The sequence below is a fragment of the Pygoscelis adeliae genome, unplaced genomic scaffold, assembly GCF_000699105.1.
Source record: "Pygoscelis adeliae isolate BGI_AS28 unplaced genomic scaffold, ASM69910v1 Scaffold145, whole genome shotgun sequence".
Lineage (NCBI taxonomy): Eukaryota > Metazoa > Chordata > Aves > Sphenisciformes > Spheniscidae > Pygoscelis > Pygoscelis adeliae.
Window position 1 is genome coordinate 495,981 of NW_008824866.1, and position 22,908 is coordinate 518,888.

Sequence of the window (22,908 nt, forward strand, 5' to 3'; positions counted from 1 at the left end):
TAAACTTTTTTGCATTGGGGAAAGAATAAACAAACCTTGAAACACCTCTGGTCCCATCATTTTGCAGGCATAATACTTCTGGTTTTTTGTGTGAGTTTTTATATTTGCAGTGAAGGTAAGCAGCTCTTGTTGTTTTAAATGGGTTAACTGACTGTACACTAAGTTGGGATCAGAAGTGAATTCTATATTCTTATTTATCAAAACAAATAGAACAAGTCCTCCAAGTGTAAAATAAATGTGCTTTGCTCATTTAGGAGTAATTTCTATCCTGTTGACCCACTTTCCTTAATATGCATTTGATAGCAAGGAATTTGGAGGGGTTGGTTTGTTTTATATATGTAAGCAGTCTTCTATTACATATATAAGGAAGATATAAATAGCTCTAAAACTTAAGAGCAGTGCTTGGAAAACGTTTAGGATTTTCTGTTACATGAAAGGAGGGAGACTATCTTACCTGTACCAAAATGTTGGCCCATTACTTAGAGTTTCTAACAGACACTGTAATCTTGTTTATAAGTATGTTTCAAGGATGAAACATAAGTACAGCCATCTCAGCAGAAGAAAGAAATTGGTTGTGAAAAGCCAGCAATGTGGTGTCCTATCTCTTTGGTACAAATAGTTTCAGGGTTTTTGGGCAGCGATCAGCAAGTAATAAAAAGTTTGTATTAAGAAAATGCATTGTATTTCTGTTTTTAATTCCACCTTCTTCATACAACTACCTTCTCTTGGATCTGTTTTCTAAATTTATGCTTTGCTAAAGTTTAGATTATTCCATTTTTGCCCTTTAGTGCTTATTTCTGTAGTTATTTGGCATCCCTGCTGTTTACTTCTCATCCCTTCCTCAGTCCCAGACTCAAGAGATCCAGAAACCTCATTCAAGTGATCTTGAGTTTAGTGGGGGCAAACTTAGCAGATACCTCTTCTCCAGAATCTCCCATGTGGTCTATTAAATTCAACCTGGAGTTTAGTTCACGGAGTGTTTTTGTTATGGTTGTGGTTGTCATTAATTAAAAGACAGTGAGTAGAGACAACGATGATCTGGGATTAGAAAAGAATATTAGAAAAGAACATGGCAACAGCTAAGAGAAAAATCAGTTTAAAAAATGTGAGGAGGAGAAGGTGTGTATGGAAATGTGCCAGACTGAATGGAGGAGTCATTGTGGTGTTGAAGAGAAGCAGCTGGAGTCAAGTGCAGTAAAGCCTAGAGCAAGACAGTAGAAGAACACTTTAAAAAAGCCAGAAGAAATCTTACTAGAACAGAATAATGTAGAAAAAGCAGAAAGAAAAGAACAAATAAATCAACATGCTATAGAAGATGGCAGTACGAAAATAAGCATTAATGGAAAAAATAGGCTGCTATTAATCGTGCAGCAAAATTAGAATGAATTAAAAAAATCTTTAGACAGAGGGAATGGGAAGAGATGATGAAATAAGAGGTGAAAGAGGAGGGGAAAAAAACCCACTTAATGAATTAATAAAAACAAATGTAAAGCGAGATAAGATCAGCAAGTCCTAGTGATCATGTTAAACACAAGCTCAAAAGATATTTCCAGTGGTTTACCTTTTCACTTGTTAAAACAAGTGGTTCAAATAAAAATTCCTAATTATTTCATTATGCTTAATTAAAAAGTATAGTTCTACCTGTGGGTTGTTTTTTGGTTTGTTGGTTTTTTTTTTCTTTTTTCTTTATTCCAGCTTGGTTATTTTATCTCTCATCCTGTTTCATACTTTACTTGTGGAAATGTATTTCATATTTCTCTATCTAGAATGTGTTGCACTGCAAGCAAGTACATGTTTCATGAGTCAATACTATGCAGAATATAGTCTCTGAGGTGACAGTTATGTAGAACTACTAAAGCATTTCTTATGTTTTATTTATTGTTCTATTTAGTAATGAATTTGCTTTGAAATCCCACAAATGAAAACAAATTTCAGTCATTTAGGGTTGTAGATAAATTTTTTTACATTTAATGAAAAGGATAATAGAACGGAAGTTCACGCTGATCTCAATCTGCTTCGTAAAGCTTTTGCAGCTGCATAGATGAAGACAAAAATCCCCCAGGGTTTCCACACCATGGAGATAGGGTGCTTTGCAGCCATCTGTAGAGTGTGATTCCATAATTTGCTGAGAATCCTCATTGGTAATGAATTCAATTAAGCAGTATCTAGACACAGTTTGTGCGGTTGTTTTTTGCAAACTCTTTTTCTAAATAGTTTTTAAATCACACCTTTGGTGGAACTGAGGGAACTCTGTTGCTTTCCTACAAGTGCCTGTGGACCAGGCCTTGAAGTTAGGGGCATTCAGCACCCAAAGGGATGCTTAGCACCTAGTGTTATTCAGTCTCTATAACAACAAATAGATATCGCATTAAGTAACTTCTAATATTATTTGTGTGTGCAACTCTGAAATGTCTTGAACATTTCTCCACATTGTATATTGCTACAAAAATATCATTCTTCGGCTATGAGCTTTTATGCCAAAGATCCTCAGGGGACAAGCGGAGGCTTGCACCACATGCAGATGACTGTATTAGTTTCTGTAAAATCCAAGAAAATTAATAAATAGAGTTTATTTTATAGTGCAGTAAATCTTTAATTTTTGTTTCTTTTTTCTTTCAACTAAGGAAATGCTACTTCACCGCAAGTTCAAAGACCTTCTTTCATGGACTACTTTGATAAACAAGATTCCAAGAATAAAAGCCCTGAAAACTGTAATCAGAGCATGCATGAATCTTACCACATATCCAAAAACGTTTTCCCTGATAACTGGAAAGTCCCTCAAGATGGAGACTTTGATTTCGTAAGTACATTTTTATTGTTTACTTTCTTGCATGCTGTTTATTTTATATGTGCCAAAAATAGTTAATCCCATTCTGTAACTATGTTAATACAAGTAAAATAAGTAAACTTTCAAGAATAGCATCCAATTATCTAATCTTAATGCCTCATCCTGGTTGTTGAAATAAGTACATTTGCTTAATGCAGGACCTTTTTAACGAGGAGTGGTATGTGATATTATGAATATACTTCTTCGTAACTATTTTTTTAAAAGTATTTTTGGTTCTTTATAATTTATGTGTTATAACAACTTTAAAATTTGCCCCAGTTCTATTTTAAAAAAAAAAATTGCTACAGGCATGGAATATTGTTGTCATGTTTGCTGAGTATCTCAGTAAAATGATAGGCGTTTTAAACTGGATTGGAGCCATTTAATCAATCTCCTTGGAGATGGTTAAGATCACCTACTGTTTTGCACAAGCCGGCTTGTTGGTACTATTCCAATAGTGCACATCTCTCTACATAGAATTATTCTATCTAACACCAATCTGTCTATTTTCGGGTGGGGTTTTTCCCCCTCCAAAATATGTGTAGTTGATTTCTTTTTGCCTATGTTGCAAATTATAATGGGGCAAAAAGAAAATGTTCCTAAGTTATAGGTTGCTCTTAAAGTGAAATAAATAATTACTGTTTTGAGACTTGCAGGTAATTATACCTGGTTTTCACCTTTGTTAATTTTTTTTAACTTGTTTGAATGAAAGAATTTAGTTTATCTGTTGTAGATTAAACATGTTCTTAACTGCAGTGCAGTAGCTAAATATGATCACATGGCACCTTTTTGAAAGTACACTTGGGATTTGGAGAAAAATGTTGTGTTTAATTTTAGGTGACAGCTGTAGGTGTGGGATTTTTTTCCCAGTTTTCTTTTACTGCATTTCTCTATAAAGCTGACTCTTAAATTTAAGCTACTGGAGTAAAGCCAGTTAAATAGCACAGTACAAGCTGTTGCTGCTGGAGAGTTTTGATTAAGTTGGATTTTGGTTTGGGTGGTGGTTTTTTAGGGTTTCGGTGTTTGTTTTTTCTTTGACCATAAAATGCAATAGTTATCATCCTGATAATTGACTAACAAAATAATTATTTGCACAGTTCATTGGAAAATAACTGGCCGTTATTTAAGTGGGGTGTTTATCATAGCAATAAAATTGCCCTTAGAACAATTTAAAATTCATCCTATCTTTTCTATTACTTGTTAAGAAATGCAAGCAAAAATGATTCTTCTTGTAAATGCTAAGATCTTGATTCTGTAAGTGCTTATTCATGAATAATTTGCACATGGATAATCCTGCGGAACTTGTTGACGTTGCTTGTACATTTGAAGTTGCCTTCTTGAAATAGGAATTTGTCCTAGAACCAAACCTGAGGAGTTCTAATATTCAGAAACTCACTGCTCTCTGTGTTGTAGGCAAACCTTGCTAGTGGTCTTAGACTGGCAAGTCGACTTCAGAATCATAGAATGGTTTGGGTTGGAAGGGACCTTTAAACGTCACCTAGTCCAACATCCCCCATGGGTAGGGACATCTTTCACTAGTTGCTCAAAGCCCTGTCCAGCCTGACCTTGAATACTTCCAGTGATGGGGCATCCACAACTTGTTTGGGCAATCTGTGCTAGTGTCTCACGGAAGTTATGTGAAGTGCAGTTTGTCCTTGACTTCCTAAAAAGGCGGTGTTGTAAGGCTTGTTGCTACAAAATGATTCTAATTGAAGACCAAATAGGATTTAATAGCTATTTGTATAGGCAGTGTATGTAGTTGGGGGGGCACTGGAGCGGATTTTGTTTTAAGCATGACAAAAGCCAAATACTTCCATAGATAAGCCAGCCTAAGAAAGCGTTTAGGAAGACTCTTCAATAATGGATGTACTGCTTCAGAGCAGTCCACTCAAGAATACATTTCTCTGAAGTGTCTGGTACCAGCTAATGTCACACAGGATATTGGTTTTAACAGTCTGCTGGTTTGAACCATAGGCAATTATTATTTATTTATATATTCTAGAAACACTTCTATTTATATTTTAGCGAGTGTCAGTATTGGTAAGTGGCCTGCAGGAGACTTTGTGAAAGGATAAATCAGTGGGCAGCATGCATAATGTATTGTCTACTCTTTGTAAGATCAACATGAATGTTTTCAGTTGCTGCCATGAAGTCTTTAAATGATTGATGAAAGGGATAAATAATGGAAACTTTTTGCACTAAATAATTCCATTCTATTTTGTTTGGAATTAGCCTTAATGGGATCTAGAAAGGCATCCTAACAGTAAATGCTGACAGTCATAATTTTATTTAAAAAAAGGGATTGATACACTAGCGCTAAAATATAAGTGATCAAAATCTAACTTAATGCTAGAATACTCTAATAGTACTGCCACTTTCTATGTAGAAGAGGAGGGATGCTCTGTAAGTTGGAGGTCACCAAACTCATTTGCTGAATGATACCATTGTTCTTATTTACCCATATACCCTTGTAAGCTGTACATAGCATGCCAGTGCTGGCAGCCAACAAGTGATTAACTTGTGAGCCAGGGCAGAATGACAGTGCCATGTGAAGAAGAGATATTCAAGTGTATCGAATGGAAAGACTTACAAGTTTATTAGTATATGTGTCTGTTACAGCATAAGCTAGAGAAGCAGAAGTGCTACTGAGGTGGGAGGGAGAATGGAACAGGAGGAAGAAACAATCCTTATAAATCCCTGCAACTAATCAGTTTGCTTATTTCTATGTGTAAGGTGAGACCTGCAGAATTGGAAGCTAATTCTTGTGGCCAAATGGTGTATTTGCTTTAGGTCGCAGTGATATTTTATCCTATTCCTAGTATATTTTACTGTTTTATAAAACAATTCATAGTTATTGAATTTGTTTAACTATGCATATACATGTATGCAGATATAGCAGTTAGTCTTACACACTTGCTACTGTTTTTAGATAATGCTAATAAATGATACAGGAAACTTTTCTCATAAGGTGGATAAATGAATGTATAAAATAACGCAAAATGAACTTAGCACTAAGTCTGGTTTGAAAGTTCTTGTGTGGGCATAGTTTTCTGCCCTGATGTAAACGTTTTAAAAACTCCTTGCCAGTGAAAATAGGTGGAGAAGACTTTTCCAAGAAAATGAGATGCTTTGGTCATCAATCTGAGATTTAAAAAAAAAAAAGTAATTTTAGCAGTATTTTTTCTTCCGTAATTACATATTTATGCTTTGTTTTTCACTGTTGAAGTACATCTGTTTTAAAATTCAAAAGCTGATCTTATTTCTTTTTCACTAATGCCATATGGGAATTTGAGATCCATCTCTGACTGTTGGTCCTGCGGGCCTTCAGCTCCGTGATCAATCTGTGCTGAGTTGATGAGAAAAAATTGCCACTGCAGTTTTGCGTTGTATTGAATCAGGTATATTGCGAATAACTTCGAACTAGAATTAATTCTGGTACTGTATAGTCACCTTGAATATTACATTATTCCAAATTTACCGTTATGTATGCTTCAGGACTAAGGTGCTGTTTTCCATGCATAAGAGATGTTTATACTACATTTCTTCTTGCTTTTTAAAAAAAAACAACCAACCCCAAACATTTTTGAACATCTGTTTTTTCTGTGACTAGGAATTTGTATAGGGTTGCTTTTTTTGATCTTTGTTTTCAATTATTTTGTTGTCTATTTTTGTTGTCTCATGATAAATTCTGAAAACCATATGTATGGGTCTTTTATATCAGTGAATCTTAGAGAAACGTATTTCTGGGGAAGTACTTGTAAATGTTTTGTTTTGGTTTTTTCCACTTCAGCCTTTGAAATGGAAGTGTTGAAGCTCTGATTGGATAAATCTTAGAAAAAACAAACCAGTGTTTATTCAAACTTCAGCTTTTATATTAAACTGTTAATATGTATTTCACGCTCAAGAATCATAGTGGATTTTTGTTTTCAATGAATACTATCAGACTATAGGCAATTCTTTTACACATTTACATTATTTTTAAGGGACATGCAGCAGATAGCACATTAAAGCAATATTTTTAGCCCTAATTCTGTCAGTTTTACTTGGGGTTAAGTGATGTTTTATTCACAGCAAACCTTGGTGCCAGAAGGTCTTATCAACAAGATACTACTCATTGTGAGGAAAAGCGGCATAGTATCTTCGAATAAGTAAAGATGCAGTAAAGCTATATAGTGTTACGGGTATGATATTCATAGAAATGTTAATGATGCATGGTATAAGCAGCTTTTCATAATAAATCTTAACTGTTTAATGGGCCAACTTTCAGTCTTAGCTCACAAGTCAGCAGTTTGGATCAGAGTTTCGAATTAGAGCAAATGATGTGTTTGTTTCGACCATCTAAGTGACCAGTCCTTTTAAGAACAGTTGTTTTTTATGGATATTATGTATTTGTATGACCATGTTGCTATTGTAATAGCTTTGTTCTTTCCATGGGGAATGTTTTCCATGAGATATGTACAGGCTTGAGAGAGCTGTGTATTAAATGAGCAGTATAACTGCAAGGTGGTGTTGAAGCAGCTTGCTCAAATTTCTTTTTGTCTTTCACAGCTGAAGATTTTATGATATTTTGTGTAGCATTTATCATGTTTTTATGGGCATTGTAGAAGATAGTGAACTTTTAATAAGCAAGAAGTGCTCGAAATTTTTATCATGTGGGGAAAACCAGGTAAATCTTGGCTTGTTAGATTAATGTGCTATGTGTACATGTTGTTAAATAACCTGCTGCTTACATTTTTACTGTATCATGACATTCTACATCTCATTAAGATATAAAATTGCTCTGTAAATCCTTCTACCCCTTAGTAATGTGTGTTAGTGTGGGACACAAGGTCAACAAAGGATTTACATGAACTACAGTGAAGTGATATCTAATTGATGATAACCTACGAATTAACATTACTCAGAATGAGTTGCTAAACTTCATTTGCACTGATTGAATATATTATTTCATTTTAAATGAGTCATTTACTTTTTGTTATGAGATGATAAAAAGTAAAAAGGCAAATCTACTTATTATAGCAATGCTAGGGTAATGATTTCTGTCTTTAGTAGAATTATTTCCAAACAGGAATGGTGTCCAGATTGTTAAATATTAAACAGTGAACATGTAGATCATGTTTTGCAGTAACTGCAGTATCATGGTTAAGTAGATGCATTTTTGGTGACTTAAAGATTCTGGAATAGCATAAAAATTTAAAAAGCCATCTGTTACCCTAGGCAGAATATTTATCTGAGTTTGAACCAGAACAAATACATTAGAATATAATCATTGTGAAATAATAGTATTGCAGATACTGAGCACTTCATACATTTATAAATGTTAACTAATGTGACAGTTGATTCAGTAAAAAAGTAAATACCATAAAATGACTGAAGGCCATATAGAATTTCATTAAAACTTCAGTAATAAAGCTAGGCTGAGTTAGCTTCATTAGAAATACTTCTTTGTCCAAAACTTTGGCTGGGATTACTCTGATTTTATTTAAGCAGTAGATGAGTTTGTTTGGTACAGTCTTCTTTCTAATTAATGGGAATGAATGTATTTCATCTATTTTCAACCATTTGAGATTCTCCTCTAAGTCACTTGAAAATTTTAAATGAAGTATTAACATATATTCATTTTGCTTTGGTTTTAATTAGTTGCTTGAATATCATGAAGCATTTCCAGATGCTGACAGGAAGAATGTTTTCTTAACTAAGCAAATACGAAACTTAGGTTTCTGAGTTTGCATGGGCTGTATGCATATGAGAGAAACGGAAGATTATTTACAATGTCATATAGCTAACAAAAGTATTATTGGTGTCAGCAGTCTGCGTGCAGAATTTCATTAATTTCAGTTCAGAGATGGTTAAGAGAGGAGAGACTGGAAGAAAATGAATATAACGATTATAATATGCTTTAGCTCATTTTGTGAGGACAGTATGAACCTCAGCAGTGGAGGTTTTCTGTACCTCTTATAATAGGCAGCCGGTACAGAAGCTTCTTGTGTGTTGAGTGGTTATTTAAAAAAATGAAAAGGTGTGGGGGTAATTCAGTGGGAGAGAGATTCGTATTAGTCCACTGTGGATGGTTTGCAGGTCATGGTCATGGTTTGTTAGGCTGTTCAGACAGACAGTAGGGGAGCTTGTGCCAGCCTGACATGTAAACCAAAAACGAATTATTGGTTGGTGGGTTTTTTTGCCATTAGGCAAAGAGAACGGATCAAACTATTACGCATTTTTTTTAAAACTCTGCCAGTCAAATACTGACTGATTTAACTAAATCCTGTTTGTGTATTCTGACTACAAAAGGAGAATTATTTTTCTTGCAGAGTGTGGGGGAATACACTACCTGAGCAGAGTGTTTCTCCAAGTGGTATTGAATATAGGAACCTTTCTCTTTGAATATGTCCCTTCCCCTATTAGCACAGAAGTAAATAGTTGGAAGTCAAGCCTAGTAGTTTGGTCTTATATATAACTAAATTGTTTAGGCTGTAAACAGAATCAATCCTTTCTGTTTGTCTTAAATTGTAGCATTATTTTAAAGCTGTTGCTCTGATCACTGAGTCATTCATGCCAAAGTGCCAGTGCTGTACTTTTGCAGTTTTGGAAGGTGAATTGTGCTGTCTGACAAAGATTATATGAATTTTGTATCCTAAAAGAGCACAGGAGACACCTTTCTAGGCCAAAAAGCTTTTTGCATTCTTACATGTGAAAAACAGAATTAAAGATTTTTACTTATCATTGACATGTCCTCTGAAGATAAGACAAGAACTCAGGCTTGAATTGCAGCAATTTATTTGAAGTTAGATGGTAAGAAGAATGTCTAATAGGATAACAACATATGACAGCAGATTGCCTCAGAGGGTTGCAGAAGTTGCCATTATTGTGAGTGTTTGAAGACCTGGTTAGATAAACGCGTCAGGAATAGTTTTGGTGGATTTGATCCCGCTTGGAGCAGAGGGTTGTTGTAGGTGACCTCCTCCTGTAAATGTTTCTGATGGCCTTATTTCCTATGGCTTTTTAAACTACTGCTGATGGCTGATGTTTGTAATCATAAAAGGTGTTGAGAACACATAGGTCTTACAAGCTCAAGCTCTCAGAAATAGTGACCTACTTAATTTATTCGGAGCGTCAGTATTTTGGAGGAGCTAGACCTTGGGTAACCTTGACAATTTTTGCAATTAGCAGTCAACTGTTATTTCCAAACATGAGTGTGCCTCTGGAAAATTTCAGCCAGGATTTGGTCAATGAAACTTCACCATGTTTTCTCTCCTGAAAGTTTAAAGCATCCCTGCCGTCTTATTGTATTATGTCAAATAGTTTCAATGTACAATGTGTTTTTTAATGACAAGATAGTTTCTAGCGAGAAGACACTTTAAAACTTATTTTTCAGCCAACTTTCAAATTCTTAGTATAGAGTTAAGAATGAAACTACTTCACTCCAAAGAGTTTAAATGCTTGCATCATCTAACCCCCTTTTTTTTCCTTATTAGCTCGAATAGAGAGACTGAAGTGTAACTCTAGTGTATATATTCAGTTATACAGCAAGTCTGTAATTTGTGCATAGTTTAAGGAGAACAAAGGAAAGAAATGAGTGAAGCTGATGAGCTGGGGCAGCGCTGCCGGTTTAAAGTAACATCTTGTTACCTTAGTAACCAGTTGTCTGTACTAATATACCTCTTTGAGATCATTGTGTAATAGCTAAGTAATGTGTATAGCCTAGAAAGAGCTTTGAAATACTTGGAAAAAACAGTTTTGGCTGGACAAGTTTTAGACGATCCTTTTTTGTCCATCAAACCAATTTAGTTTCAGTTCTCTATATTCTGTTTTCTCTTACAAAAAGGAGGGGGAAGATATTTAATACAAATAGTTTCCATGTTGCATGAATCACTGTTAATGTCAAGAAAGCGTACCACACCTTTGTGTGTAATGTCTGATTCCCAAACTGAGTGCTGACACCAAGAGGTGCGTGTTCTAATTCGGGGTTTCAGCGAAGTTCTTTGAAATCATCTCTGTGACAGTATCATGAAAATTTACCACCAAGAAACAAAATCTGTTCTCCTACTCTTTGCTATGATGGTTAATCGATAATGAAAAGAAGTAAAAATAAAACTTGCCTCAGGACAGTGGGTGACTGGAATTTTGCAAGACTGTTTTAAGTTAATTTTTGTAACTCCTTAGTTTTGAAGAGGATTTCCTCATTATGTGGTTTGGTAAAGAACATGGGGTGGGTTTTTTCAGTTTAGATTTTTTTACTTTCGTGTTTTTTTTTTGTTTTTGTTTTTTTTTTTTTTAAATTTTTACTGGACTCAAATAGGAGCATGAGAACTTGTCAGATAGGATTCTAGCAATTTAACAGAAAAAAATTTTTGGATTAGTTCAGTGTCCGTGTGGCTAACTCTCAATAATCAAAAAGCTTGTATTAGATTTCTGTGCCTCATGTTTTGATCGGCAGCCAATAAGTACCATGTGTGGACTGTATATTAAGCATAGATGTTAACAATATTTCATAAACAAAATACTGGAAATTAAATGGCTGACATTTAATACTATTGAGCTTTATGAAGAACGGAAAAAATTCTGTGCGGGTTTTTGTTTGCAAATAACTTGTAGAATTTGAAGAAAGAGACTTCTGCATTAAGGCATTGACTTCAAACAGAGGGCTCACAATACTTGGAGTACTTTGTTTGGAATTAGTATCTTCAGATATCTGATGAGGTTGGACTTAGTACACATTTACCAAAACAAGGGATCGCCCAGAATTTTTTGATTTACGTGTAAATTTTATTTCCTTTTCTTATAACTTGCATAACTCAAAGATAAAAGGGAACTCCTATGAAACTTGAAAGCAAAATCTATATTTCTTTAAGAATACACTTATTGTTCTTATTGTATTTTAGTAATGTGTGAAATTTATACATTAAAATGATCTAAATGTCATTCTTTTACATTAGATCTCTGCCTATAGATGCCTTATAGCCCACATTTACTTTTGTTTATTGGGAGTTGTAGCATTGCTATGCACTAGTCACTTTATTTTTGGTGAAAAAGGTGAGGCTTTTTATAGAGATGTGTGCTGTGTAAAGCTGTAAGCTAACTGTTTGGAGACTTGGTTTTTTTTGTTCATTGTTATTTGTGTCTGGATAAAAGTATGCCTCATGGACAGCACCAGTACCTAAAAAGGTAAAAAAACCTGTGTAAAATCACCCAAGGTGGTGTGTGTGGGGGGAACCCAACAAAACCACAAAATTAATTTGTCAAGTTTTTATACCTGTTTTATAGTGTTATATGGGTAACAATTTAAAAATAATGCTATGCAAGCCCAATATATAAAGCTGCAGCTATTGACAAACTCTCTGTAGAAGGGTGAATCTCATACCTGCTAAAGTCAGTGGCAAAGCTCCTGCTGATGGCAATGTTAAGTTTAGCTGCTCAGATTATTGAAGAAACCACTTTCATTTGCGTGCCTAAATGTGAAACTGCATTTAGGTTTAGGGTTAGAAATTTCACAGCTTAGACCGTTTCTCTCAGTATTCCTTAGTTTAGGATAAGTATGCCTAGCTCCTATGAAAGAAATACCTGAAGAATTAACGCTTGTTTAGCATCTACTTAAAGATCTTGGTATTGCTTACATTTACGTTTGTGGTGGCAGTCAGAGTTGTACAGATACAAGAATACTAGTAAGAAAATTTAGTTTCTTGACCTAAATAAGACGTACCAGGACAAAATTGCTCTGTATGAAAGCTCTGAGCATACAGTAGCATAGTTATAGCTGTTTCAAAAAGCTGCTTGATGCTCAGCTGAGAACCCTGACTGCATTTCCCTGGCAATTTTTAGGATGCCATAGTGAGAACTAAAACAAGCTAGCTTAAACCATTTTGAAGAATTTAACCTATTTTACTTTGCATTGCAGCAGACTAGGGTCATGGACAAGGTTAGGTCTTCAGCTGAGAAGCAGGAACTTTGCAAACTGTGCAACCTTGACTGCATGATACTGTATGAGCATGCTGTAGTGCTTGTAGATGTGAATTAGGTGGAACTTTCTAAAAACATGTTTGAATTTTTTTTTCCCTCATGGTGTCACTACAGCCCAGTATATTTAGTTGTTTTTCATATTTGAATATTCTTCTTTCAAGTAAGAATGGAGGAAAAAACGTTGTTCGAAGACACTTGCAGACCAGACTTCCCCATCACCCCAAAAAGTTGTCTAGATCCAAAAAGTTCTCTTAGTAAAAATGAGCTGTCCCAAAATCACTCTGTCTTTTATTTTGTTGAGTCCTCTTTGAAGGTTGTGCTTTTTGGCATAGGGAATTACTTTAAGAAGTGTGTGAATGGAAGAGGAGGCTTTCTTACTCGGAGCTCCTTGGGCATTGGTCCTGCTGGGACCTGGAGGAACTGCTTATATTTTTTTAAGGTAGTTCTTCATGTGCTTCTAGTGCAAAGTTTGGGGCTTTTTTTTTTTTTAGTGCGGTGTCAGTTGGATTATCATTTTTACAGAATGATAATTTGTTTTTCATTGAAATTAATCGTTGCTTTAAGATTGCCATTAATTATAGTCACATGTTCTAAATGCCCTCCACACGTAAGAAGAATGTGCACTCTACAGACATGGATAATCACCTCAAGATGAGAACTATTATCCTGACAATGTTCATAGAGATAGAAATGTGATATTTCCATGGTGCTTGTGATATACGTGTGTGTGTGTATAGGGTGGAATGGGCTTTTTATTTTGCTTTTGCAAAGTTAGAAATTTCATTGCTATTTCTGTCTTTCTAAAGAGTTTCCATTAACTAATAGAATACCACTGTGAGTCAAGATAAAGAGACTGATATAAGTAAGCCTACATTCAGACAGATTCAATTAAAATAACGAAGACATTAAATAAAAAAATGAAACTGACACTTGTCCTTTGGGATTTTGTCTGTGACTAATGATTCACTGAGATGTGAGCACCTGTGTGCAGCCCACCATCAGTGCTACTTCTGAGAAACAGAGGAGGAATTGGTAGGAGTGTGTTGATTGTAGTGCAGCTTGGTGTGTACATGCTCGGCTGTTTCATTTGTTGTCTCCTGAGCTGGTTAACTTCCTTGTCATGGGTTTCAAAGAGACCTGGTTTACAGGGGTTGTTTTTCTCTACATCAAGTTCTCCGACAACTGCTAGTGCATTTTGAATGGTACTGTAAAATAGATCCTTTTGAAGGAATGACGTTATGGCCAAATAATGAATAATGCACCTTTCACTTATGCTCAGTGGTTAACAGGATTTAACGCCCAGATTGTGCAGTGCCCTTTTATTTAAAAAACAAAACCAAAAAAACAAAAAAGAAAGAACATAAGCCCCAAACAGTTTGTAGAGTAAAGGATATTTGCAGAGAAAAAGAGATGGAAAAGAGCTGATGCCTCTGAAGAGGATTTCTGAAGGATTTGGGGGAAGGAGCGGTAGGTGGAGGGCAGCCAAACCCAGTGTTACTTAAGCATCCCCATGGCCTGTGAAACACAAGAGCCTTGTTTTCTCCTCTCTGCTGGCTGATGACACTATGGCAACAGCCCACTGATCATCTCAGAGGTGGGCTAATTCAAAACTACAGGGGAAAACAGCGACATTGGAAACAGTGGTTAGTTTGAAACTACCTGACCTGTTTTCCATGTTTTAAAGAGCTGTTGCTACAGCAACAGCAGCTTGCCGAGGACTGAGTGCTGCTAAGTTTGAGGTTCAGCCGTCATAGCAGTCATATGCGCGTGGAGGGGGTGTATCACTTACAGCACCGAGCTGTGTTCCTGCACCCACCTTTTTTACAGATACCTATGTTACCTTAGAATTAGCGCGGATACTTTAGAAAACATACTACCGAACTCCTAATGGAGCAGTTTACTAATCTAGCTTCATTTCAGCTCAGTTCTTCCTTTGTTCATCTTCTCTGTCTTATTGCAGCTTCCCAAAATAGAGCACCTCCGAAGAACGGTAGTTGCCATATCCTATGTTCCTCAAACTGTCCTGTCACCAAACACCATGATCATTTTGTTCTGCAATTCCATATCCCATGTTATGGAAGTCAGCAAACATAAGCTGTTTGACCATGGGTTAGGGAGAAATTAATTCCAGAGCTGAGATGCCTTCATTGAAAAACAGCCTGACAGTTTTAATCAGTGAATTACTATCTGAAATGCCTCTGCTGCTGGCAGTTGTCATTGTAACATATGGGGAAGAGAGAATTTTGCAGATGGTCAATTCAAGAAACTATTTTGCAGATTTAAATTGAAAATCAGTGCAGTGAACTTCACCTGGCGTTTGGAGTGTACTGTGCTTATTGTGAAAACTGCCACTTAGTAAGTGGACAACAGTATAGTATGCTAACAGAAATGTTTGGTTAGTAGCAGTGTAATCCAATTTTCAATTTAGTGCAATTTTTTTATTACGGAGCGAGAAGAGTGACTGTAATGTGATCCATGTCTGAAAGAAAAGTACATTCTTGCCAAGCACAAATTTCAAGAGAAGTCCTCACCATAGCTGCACCTTGGATACCCAGGAGTAGTTGGGAGCCCAGCAAAGCACCTTAGTTATAGTAATACTGGAGCCTCTGCCTTACTGAATGAGAGCTATGAGAAGAAAGAACACTCTAGCTACCTGCCTTTTTTTTCTTTTTTTTTCCAAATCTTTTAGCGTTATTTCAGACTTGCTCATGTTGAGCCATGGATTGAAAGCCTTCCTCCATCTCTAACAAGCAGATTATAAGACCATATATGAAGGAGAATGTTCATCTGTGATATTGAGTTTATTGGTTCTCTGGGAAAAAGTGATATGATAATTGTGAAGGATTCTCAACTAATCTCATTAAATGCAAAAAAGTGTTAAAAACTGTGTTTAGGTGCTGAAATCAAATGTTCAAAAGTTAGGGAGTGATGCATTTATGATCACTTGATCCATTATGGGCCCATTCTTTAACTGAGTTTTAACCCATAGCCGTATAATTAAAGAATGTGTTAGATGTTTAAGTATACTAAGAAAAGAGCACAGTTAAGGTTGCTTAAGGACTCGTAAGCATGTTCTTCCCTAATGTCTTTCAAGTATTTGACTTAACGTTCTTTCAAAAAGTTTTATACATAGAATCATAGAATGTAATTTCATATCCATTTAGAAATGAAAAGGAGGAAGAGCAGCAACATTTATTTCATGCAAGCACAACAGCCCTTCACTGCACAACATTGGTGATGTTTGAATGCCGAATTGTTAACCACTGGTACCCAGATCACAGTGTCTTCAATTGCTAGAATAAGTATGCTGACTGGTAGAGAGAGGAAATAAAAAGGAGGAACAGACTACTGGGAGCCTGGATGGGAGGGAACAGGGAAGGGAAGGATACAGGGAAGATCGACCTACTCTTTCTCCTGCTCATGGAATAGGATTAATATGAGCTGGTCCCACAGAGGTATTTCTCTGAACAAGACACAAGTGGCTTTGATCACCAGTCATTGTGGCAGAGAGTCTGTCCAACCCAGCCTTCATATAATAGTGCATGTGTAACAGAATTGCCCAGTAGATGTGTTATGATGCATGCTGTGAGATGAGATTAGGGACTGATTAGGTGAGTAAGACTTGAGAGTTCAAGTATCAATTATTTCTGCTTCCATGAGAAGTGGAACCAGCCTTAAAACACTTCTAAAAAGGGGGTTGGACTAGATGATCCTTAAAGGTCCTTCCAGCCCAAACCATTCTATGAATGTGCACTTCCAGCTCAGAAAGCCAATTGTATCCTGGGCTGCATAAAAAGCAGCATGGCCAGCAGGTCAAGGGAGGTGATTCTCCCCCTCTACTCTGCTCTTGTGAGAATCCACCTGGAGTACTGCATCCAGATCTGGAGTCCTCAGTACAAGACAGACGTGGACCTGTTAGAGCGGGTCCAGAGGAGGGCCACAAAAATGATCAGAAGGCTGAAACACCTCTCCTGTGAGGAAAGGCTGAGAGAGTTGGCGTTGTTTAGCCTGGAGAAGAGAAGGCTCTGGGGAGACCTTACTGTGGCCTTTCAATATATACAGGGGGCTTATAAGAAAGACGGAGGGAGACTTTTTACCAGGGCCTGTAGTGACAGGACAAGGGGTGATGATTTTAAACTGGAAGAGGGTAGATTTAGGTTGGACTTCAGGAAGAAATTTTTTATTACAAGGTTGGTGAGACACTGAAACAGGTTGCCCAGAGAAGTTGTGGATGCCCCATCGTTGGAAGTGTTCAAGGTCAGGTTGGACGGGGCTTTGAGCAACCTGATCTAGTGAAAGATGTCCCTGCCCACGGTAAGGGGGTTGGACTAGATGACCTTTAGAGGTCCTTTCCAACCCAAACTGTTCTATGAAAAGTATGAGGAGGAAGGAGTGGCAGCAAGGAACTGTTATGGACTGACCATAACTGCTCACCCTCCATCCTTCTGTGTTGCTTGGGGGGTGGTGGTGGGTAGAAGTGTCTGTAATGAAGGAGTGAAGTTGAGCCTGGGAAAGAGAGGAGGCAAGGTGTTGCTTTAATGCCTTTCTTTTTTGTTTCTCACTACCCAAATCTATTTTTATTAGCAATAAATTAAATTTCCCCCACGTTGAGTATGTTTTGCCCATGATGGTAATTGGTAAGCAATCCCCTGTCTTTATCTTGAGACATGAGCTCTCATCCTATTTTCTCCCCCATCCTGCTAAGGAGGGGGAGTGAGCAGCTGGGTGGGTGTTTGGCTGTTAGCCAAGGTTAACCCGCTACACCTGGTAAGACTCATTTCAGCTGTCTTCTACAGCTAGAAGTTCATCTCCATCTTTGACATAAGGATAAGTTTTCTTGGTCTATATCAACTCTTCTTTATCTTTTCCTGATACAGCACTTCTGTTGTGCGGCCATAGCTCAGTAACTAAGAAGCATCATTGCAGATGCTCGCTTTATTGGAAAGAGCGCCAGGTCTGGTTCCCCCTCAGTGATCTAAAGCACAAATACCATCTGTCCTACAGTTAAGATCACTTCAGTGAGTTTCTGCATAACTGCTCACGTTTGCCAGAGACAGACAATCAGTATAGCTGCTTTTTCATTTCTTTTTACAGAACTGTCCTCAAATTGCCCCATATCACATGTACAGAAGTACTGCTTCCAAATTCCTACTCATTAAAGTTGGTGGCTTTCTCTGGGACTTCTCAGAAGAAGGCCTTGTCTGCAGTACAAGGGCTTCAGGGTGGCCTGAACGCATTTTTTTTTTCGTTTTTCACTGGAGTGACTAGCTGTCCTCAGAATTGTGATCAAGTCAGAGCTGGCGCGGAGCTGTCTTGATATTTTGCAACAGCTAGATGATTAGCAAGGAGGTATACTGGTGAATGTTTAAGTCTTACAGCTGGTGAAGTTCAGCAGTCAGACACATGCTATGTACAGATACACCCCAAAGGGCAATTGCAGTTGAAGAAATTGATATAGCTCATCCTACCCTGTGCTCCACTGTGGCAATCAAGTATTAGGAACAATCTAAGCCTCTGTATGTCAAGAACACAAAGAATGTACCAGGACGATAATTTGTGTGAACAAACAAGATGGTATGAGATCTTGATGCTCTGCAGAAAAGATTATGATATTTGGAATTGGTATTTCTAGTATTTGACTCATTGGCTATCTGTTTCTTGAGATCCTAGATAATATTGGGCAATGGAGACTGAAGAATTGTGAGCGAGTAGGCTTCAGGATGATACTCAAGCCAATTTTCTGGGACCTGAGATGCTTCAGTGGGCCTGTTTTTCCTGATAATGATGAAGAAATATTTTTGATTAAGTGAATAAATGTTTTTGGTCTTGGCCTGGTTTATCCACAGGGTCCCATTTGGATACCTCTTTAATCCACTAGTGTCACAGTCATTTTACTAGTCTCTTTCTTGCAACTTATCTTTATTAATGATCCTTAGAAAGTTATGATAGTTAAAAGACATAAGTTTTCCCTAGCTTCATGAAGACAATTTTTATTCTAGAATCTCTTCCACCTCTCTGCGATGACAAGTTAGTTTTGGGATTTCAGGCTTACTGTCACAGGACTTGCATTGCCTGACTCCTTAAGTCTTAGGCCAGATTGTTGAAAGTCTCCTGATCCTACACTGATCCTCTGAGAACATCCTTATCAAAAAGTATTAGGAAGTTGACTGTATGTACATACACAGCCAAGTGGACCAGTTTCTGTGTGTGGTGGCCAGCTTTGTACTCATCCTCTACGTTTTGAGGGGGAGGTCTTCCTCCCTTTGATCTGGATCATTTTTTGAAAACAAAACCAGCAGTTGTTCTTTAGGCAATCTTTAGGACTGTACCTCTCTCCTGGAAATGTTTTCATGACATTGTTCAGTGAAATTTGCTAAGAGCTTAATAGGAGTTTTCTGGCTCATCTAATGAACCAGTCTTTTATTGAGACTTTAATATTGTCGTTACAGCCCCTTGTGGATCATCTCTATGAGCTTATGGCCACATGTTCACATCTTCATTTTTCTACTTCTTTTAGTGAAAATAGTCTTTTCTAGTTATTTTATTACCGCGTACTTGGGAAAATGTATTTTGAGTCATACTGGCTTTCTTTATGTTTGGAAAAAACTGTACAAGGTTGCACTTCGTGTAGTTCCTGCAGAGTTTGATTCAAGCCAGGAAATTAACGGGCCTGTGTTCTTATCGAAGTCACACATCCAGGACTGAGACATCAGATATTTTTATTTTTATTTTTATTTTTTTAAATTTGGACGAGAAAGTTTAGGAAGATTGTTCAGCTTTTCAAACAGATGGCAAAAACACCTGTATGCATAGTGATTTCACCACAAGGATATAGCGTAGTGAGAATAGCACGCTGGGTCAGAGTCTACTGCAAGAGGGCTAAGGGTGTGATTCATATGCATCCACATGAGCACAAGTGTGCTTTGAGATCTGAGAAATGTGTCCATCCCTGAGACTTGCAGATTTGTCCCGATAAATCCCGTGTGTGCTTTTTGTAAGCATGGTGCCATCACAGAGGGCTTCTGGGCGCACGATACAGCTCTTGAGAGTAGTTCATCAGTCATTGTTTTCCTCAAGGCTTTACGTTTCTTCATCAGTCAACCTGTAGCTTCAGCTTGTAATGGAACTTCTTCAAGAAGTTATATTCACATGTATATTCCTAACTCTACCTGAAGTCCCATTAAAAGTTATTTGGAATTCTGGATGTATGGAGCCAAGGTTGCACATTTACCAGTTGGTACCTCACATATGCAACCTTCACAGCAGGGCCTTGAGTATATATGCTTATGAATATTGCAAAAGCAAAAAAAAAAAACCAAATCTTTCTAGGATTGTGCATAGAGCAGCACATGTCAAAGATGTAGTTACTGCTCAATAACTTACTTTAGGTGGTGTTGTATATTCTTATTTATAAAAAAGAAAAAAGCCCTTTGCAAATTAAACAGAGGATTTCAGGAAGTATACTTCAACATCCACTAGTTTAATGAAATAAGCGGAATTAAGGGAGAACAAGACATAAGTTTAGAATTTGTTTTGCTTTTTTGTTGTGTGCTCCTTGAAAAAACTTTTTTAAAATGCAAAAGTAGTTAGAAACTGTACAGAATACTCTAAGTAGGAAAAATAGTGGAAGTGGGAAAGAATTGGAAAAAAGGAACAAAACTGGTTTTGAATATGGCAGTTCTGATGGGGAGCATACAGAGGGGGACACAACTGGAGGATGATTTAATAAACAGGCAAGGTTGTAGTTATGTATGTTTATGAGGGAAAAGGGTAAATAACTTTAAGATGAGATAGTGGCAGTTTGGACTGTGCTTATTTAATTTTCTACTTGAAGAATCCTACATCTAAATGTGTGGTTCTTTACATAACAACCACTCATTTAAGTTTTGGGGTTGTTAACTTCACACACTATTGCAAGAAAATGAAAATAATGAAACCACCATGAGGCTGCAAGTCTTCTGGTAACATTGGAAACTGTAGTGCTTGTTCTCTTTCACTGCCAGGTTTATGGTTTTGATTTCCTATCTGGGCATTTAGAAGAACTGGGATTTTTTTTCTGTAGTAAGGCATTCTGGGACAAAAATGAAGGGAAAAACTTTAGCAGCAATAAAAATTAGAGGAAAGCTTGGGCTGTGGTTATTCTCCATGGCAATACAATCTAGTTATAACCATATTAGAGAAGCAGAGTTGTAGAGGTAAATAATGGTGTAGTATATTGAGTTATACTTTTATATGCTAATATGACTATAGAAGACATTCACATTCTCTTATTTCAGCAGTTATTGGTATTGCAGTTAAAACTGAAATTCTTTGGATATCCATACAGTATGAAGAAAGAAAGAAAGAATAGAAAGAAGGTGGCTCTTGAAATTGGGTAAAAGGGTTTTTTTTGAGCTGCTGCTTTGTTTCTGTTGTAAAAGGTGTAAAATCCCAGTCATCTGAGAACTACACAAGTAAAAAAACTGAGTCAAAAACTGTTCTACACTTTCGTGTGTAAGACTGATGATATAGCATCTGCAACCCTTGTTTTAAATGCTTTTTCTTGGGTTTTTTAATTGCTTCCCATTGCTTGTATACAAGCAGATTCACCATATTCTGTCTCTTCCTTCCACCTTTCCCTTTGCTATAAATGTTGAGCACAACACTGTGTGATAGCAGTTAGTTAATGAATGGCTAGATCAAATAATTTGTATTAAATTAATCTCAGATGTGACATACAACAAGTTGCGCAGGAAGCACCCTTTATATCAGCTATACATTGCTGATAGATTCTGTCAGCTGTGATTTATCACCTTTTCTGGTATGAATTCTGAAGATGTGTAAACTTAATTCTGATTTAGTTAGATTTTCTAGCCACTAATTTGTACTTATCAACTACTTAAGCTTTCTTATCTCTCTTAAGATACCTGCCTATGTCTAGTTTTGCCCCTCTGAGAATTCGTACTGACTCTCTTTGACCCTCTCATCCCTCCTCTTTGCAAATACCAGGTTTCTACGTCTAATTCAGCATGGCATTAACTTGGCTTACCTGTGTTATTTAAGTTGTAGTTTACAACTTATGTTTATAATAGACTCCTGACTAAAGAAGTGGTATCTTCTACATGTTTTCTGCAGAGTATCTAGTAGTTTGACAGGTGCTGTAAGCAAGAAAAATTAAGGCAATTATGTGAGAAAATCTGCAGAGTCTCAATAGAGACCTGTTGGAAAAGGACCTGGGGGTGTTGGTCGACAGCCGGCTGAACATGAGCCAGCAGTGTGCCCAGGTGGCCAAGAAGGCCAACGGCATCCTGGCCTGTATCAGAAATAGTGTGGCCAGCAGGAGTAGGGAAGTGATCGTGCCCCTGTACTCGGCCCTGGTGAGGCCACACCTCGAATACTGTGTTCAGTTTTGGGCCCCTCACTACAAGAAGGACGTTGAGGTGTTGGAGCGTGTCCAGAGAAGGGCAACGAGGCTGGTGAGGGGTCTGGAGAACAAGTCTTATGAGGAGCGGCTGAGGGAGCTGGGGTTGTTTAGCCCGGAGAAAAGGAGGCTGAGGGGAGACCTCATCGCTCTCTACAACTACCTGAAAGGAGGTTGTAGCAAGGTGGGTGTCGGTCTCTCCTCCCAAGTAACTAGTGATAGGACGAGAGGAAACGGTCTCAAGTTGCGCCAGGGGAGGTTTAGATTGGACATGAGGAAAAATGTCTTTACTCAAAGAGTGGTTAAACATTGGAACAGGCTGCCCAGGGAAGTGGTTGAGTCACCATCCCTGGATGTATTTAAAAGATGTGTAGATGCAGCACTTAGGGACATGGTTTAGTGGGCATGGTGGTGTTGGGTTGACGGTTGGACTCGATGATCTTGGAGGTCTCTTCCAACCTTAATGATTCTATGATTCTAATAGTAGTTTGCATCTGCCACTACATTGTGGGTAGACAGGGTTACCTTGAAGACACCTTGTATTTGAGGAAAACTTGCTTCTGCTATGAATTTGTGGGCAGGCAGAATTTCTCCAAAGACATGTTGTACCTGAATATGCTACTACTTGAGGATCATCGATTTCTGACCTTAGCTCTTTGGGGTTTTCCTAAACAATCTGGAAATACTGACTCTAAGTTGTTGGGAAAGAATTGTACAAGTTATT

General features: G+C 37.3%; 1 protein-coding gene across 1 annotated transcript in view; it reads left to right on the plus strand.

Annotated features, from left to right (window-relative positions):
* Window positions 1–22,908, plus strand: part of STK3 (serine/threonine kinase 3) — a 154,153-nt gene that overhangs the window by 97,669 nt on the left and 33,576 nt on the right. Inside the window, exon 10 of the mRNA XM_009324437.1 lies at window positions 2,625–2,800. Coding sequence (XP_009322712.1) covers window positions 2,625–2,800 — 176 coding nt within the window. The remainder of the gene's footprint in view (window positions 1–2,624; window positions 2,801–22,908) is intronic.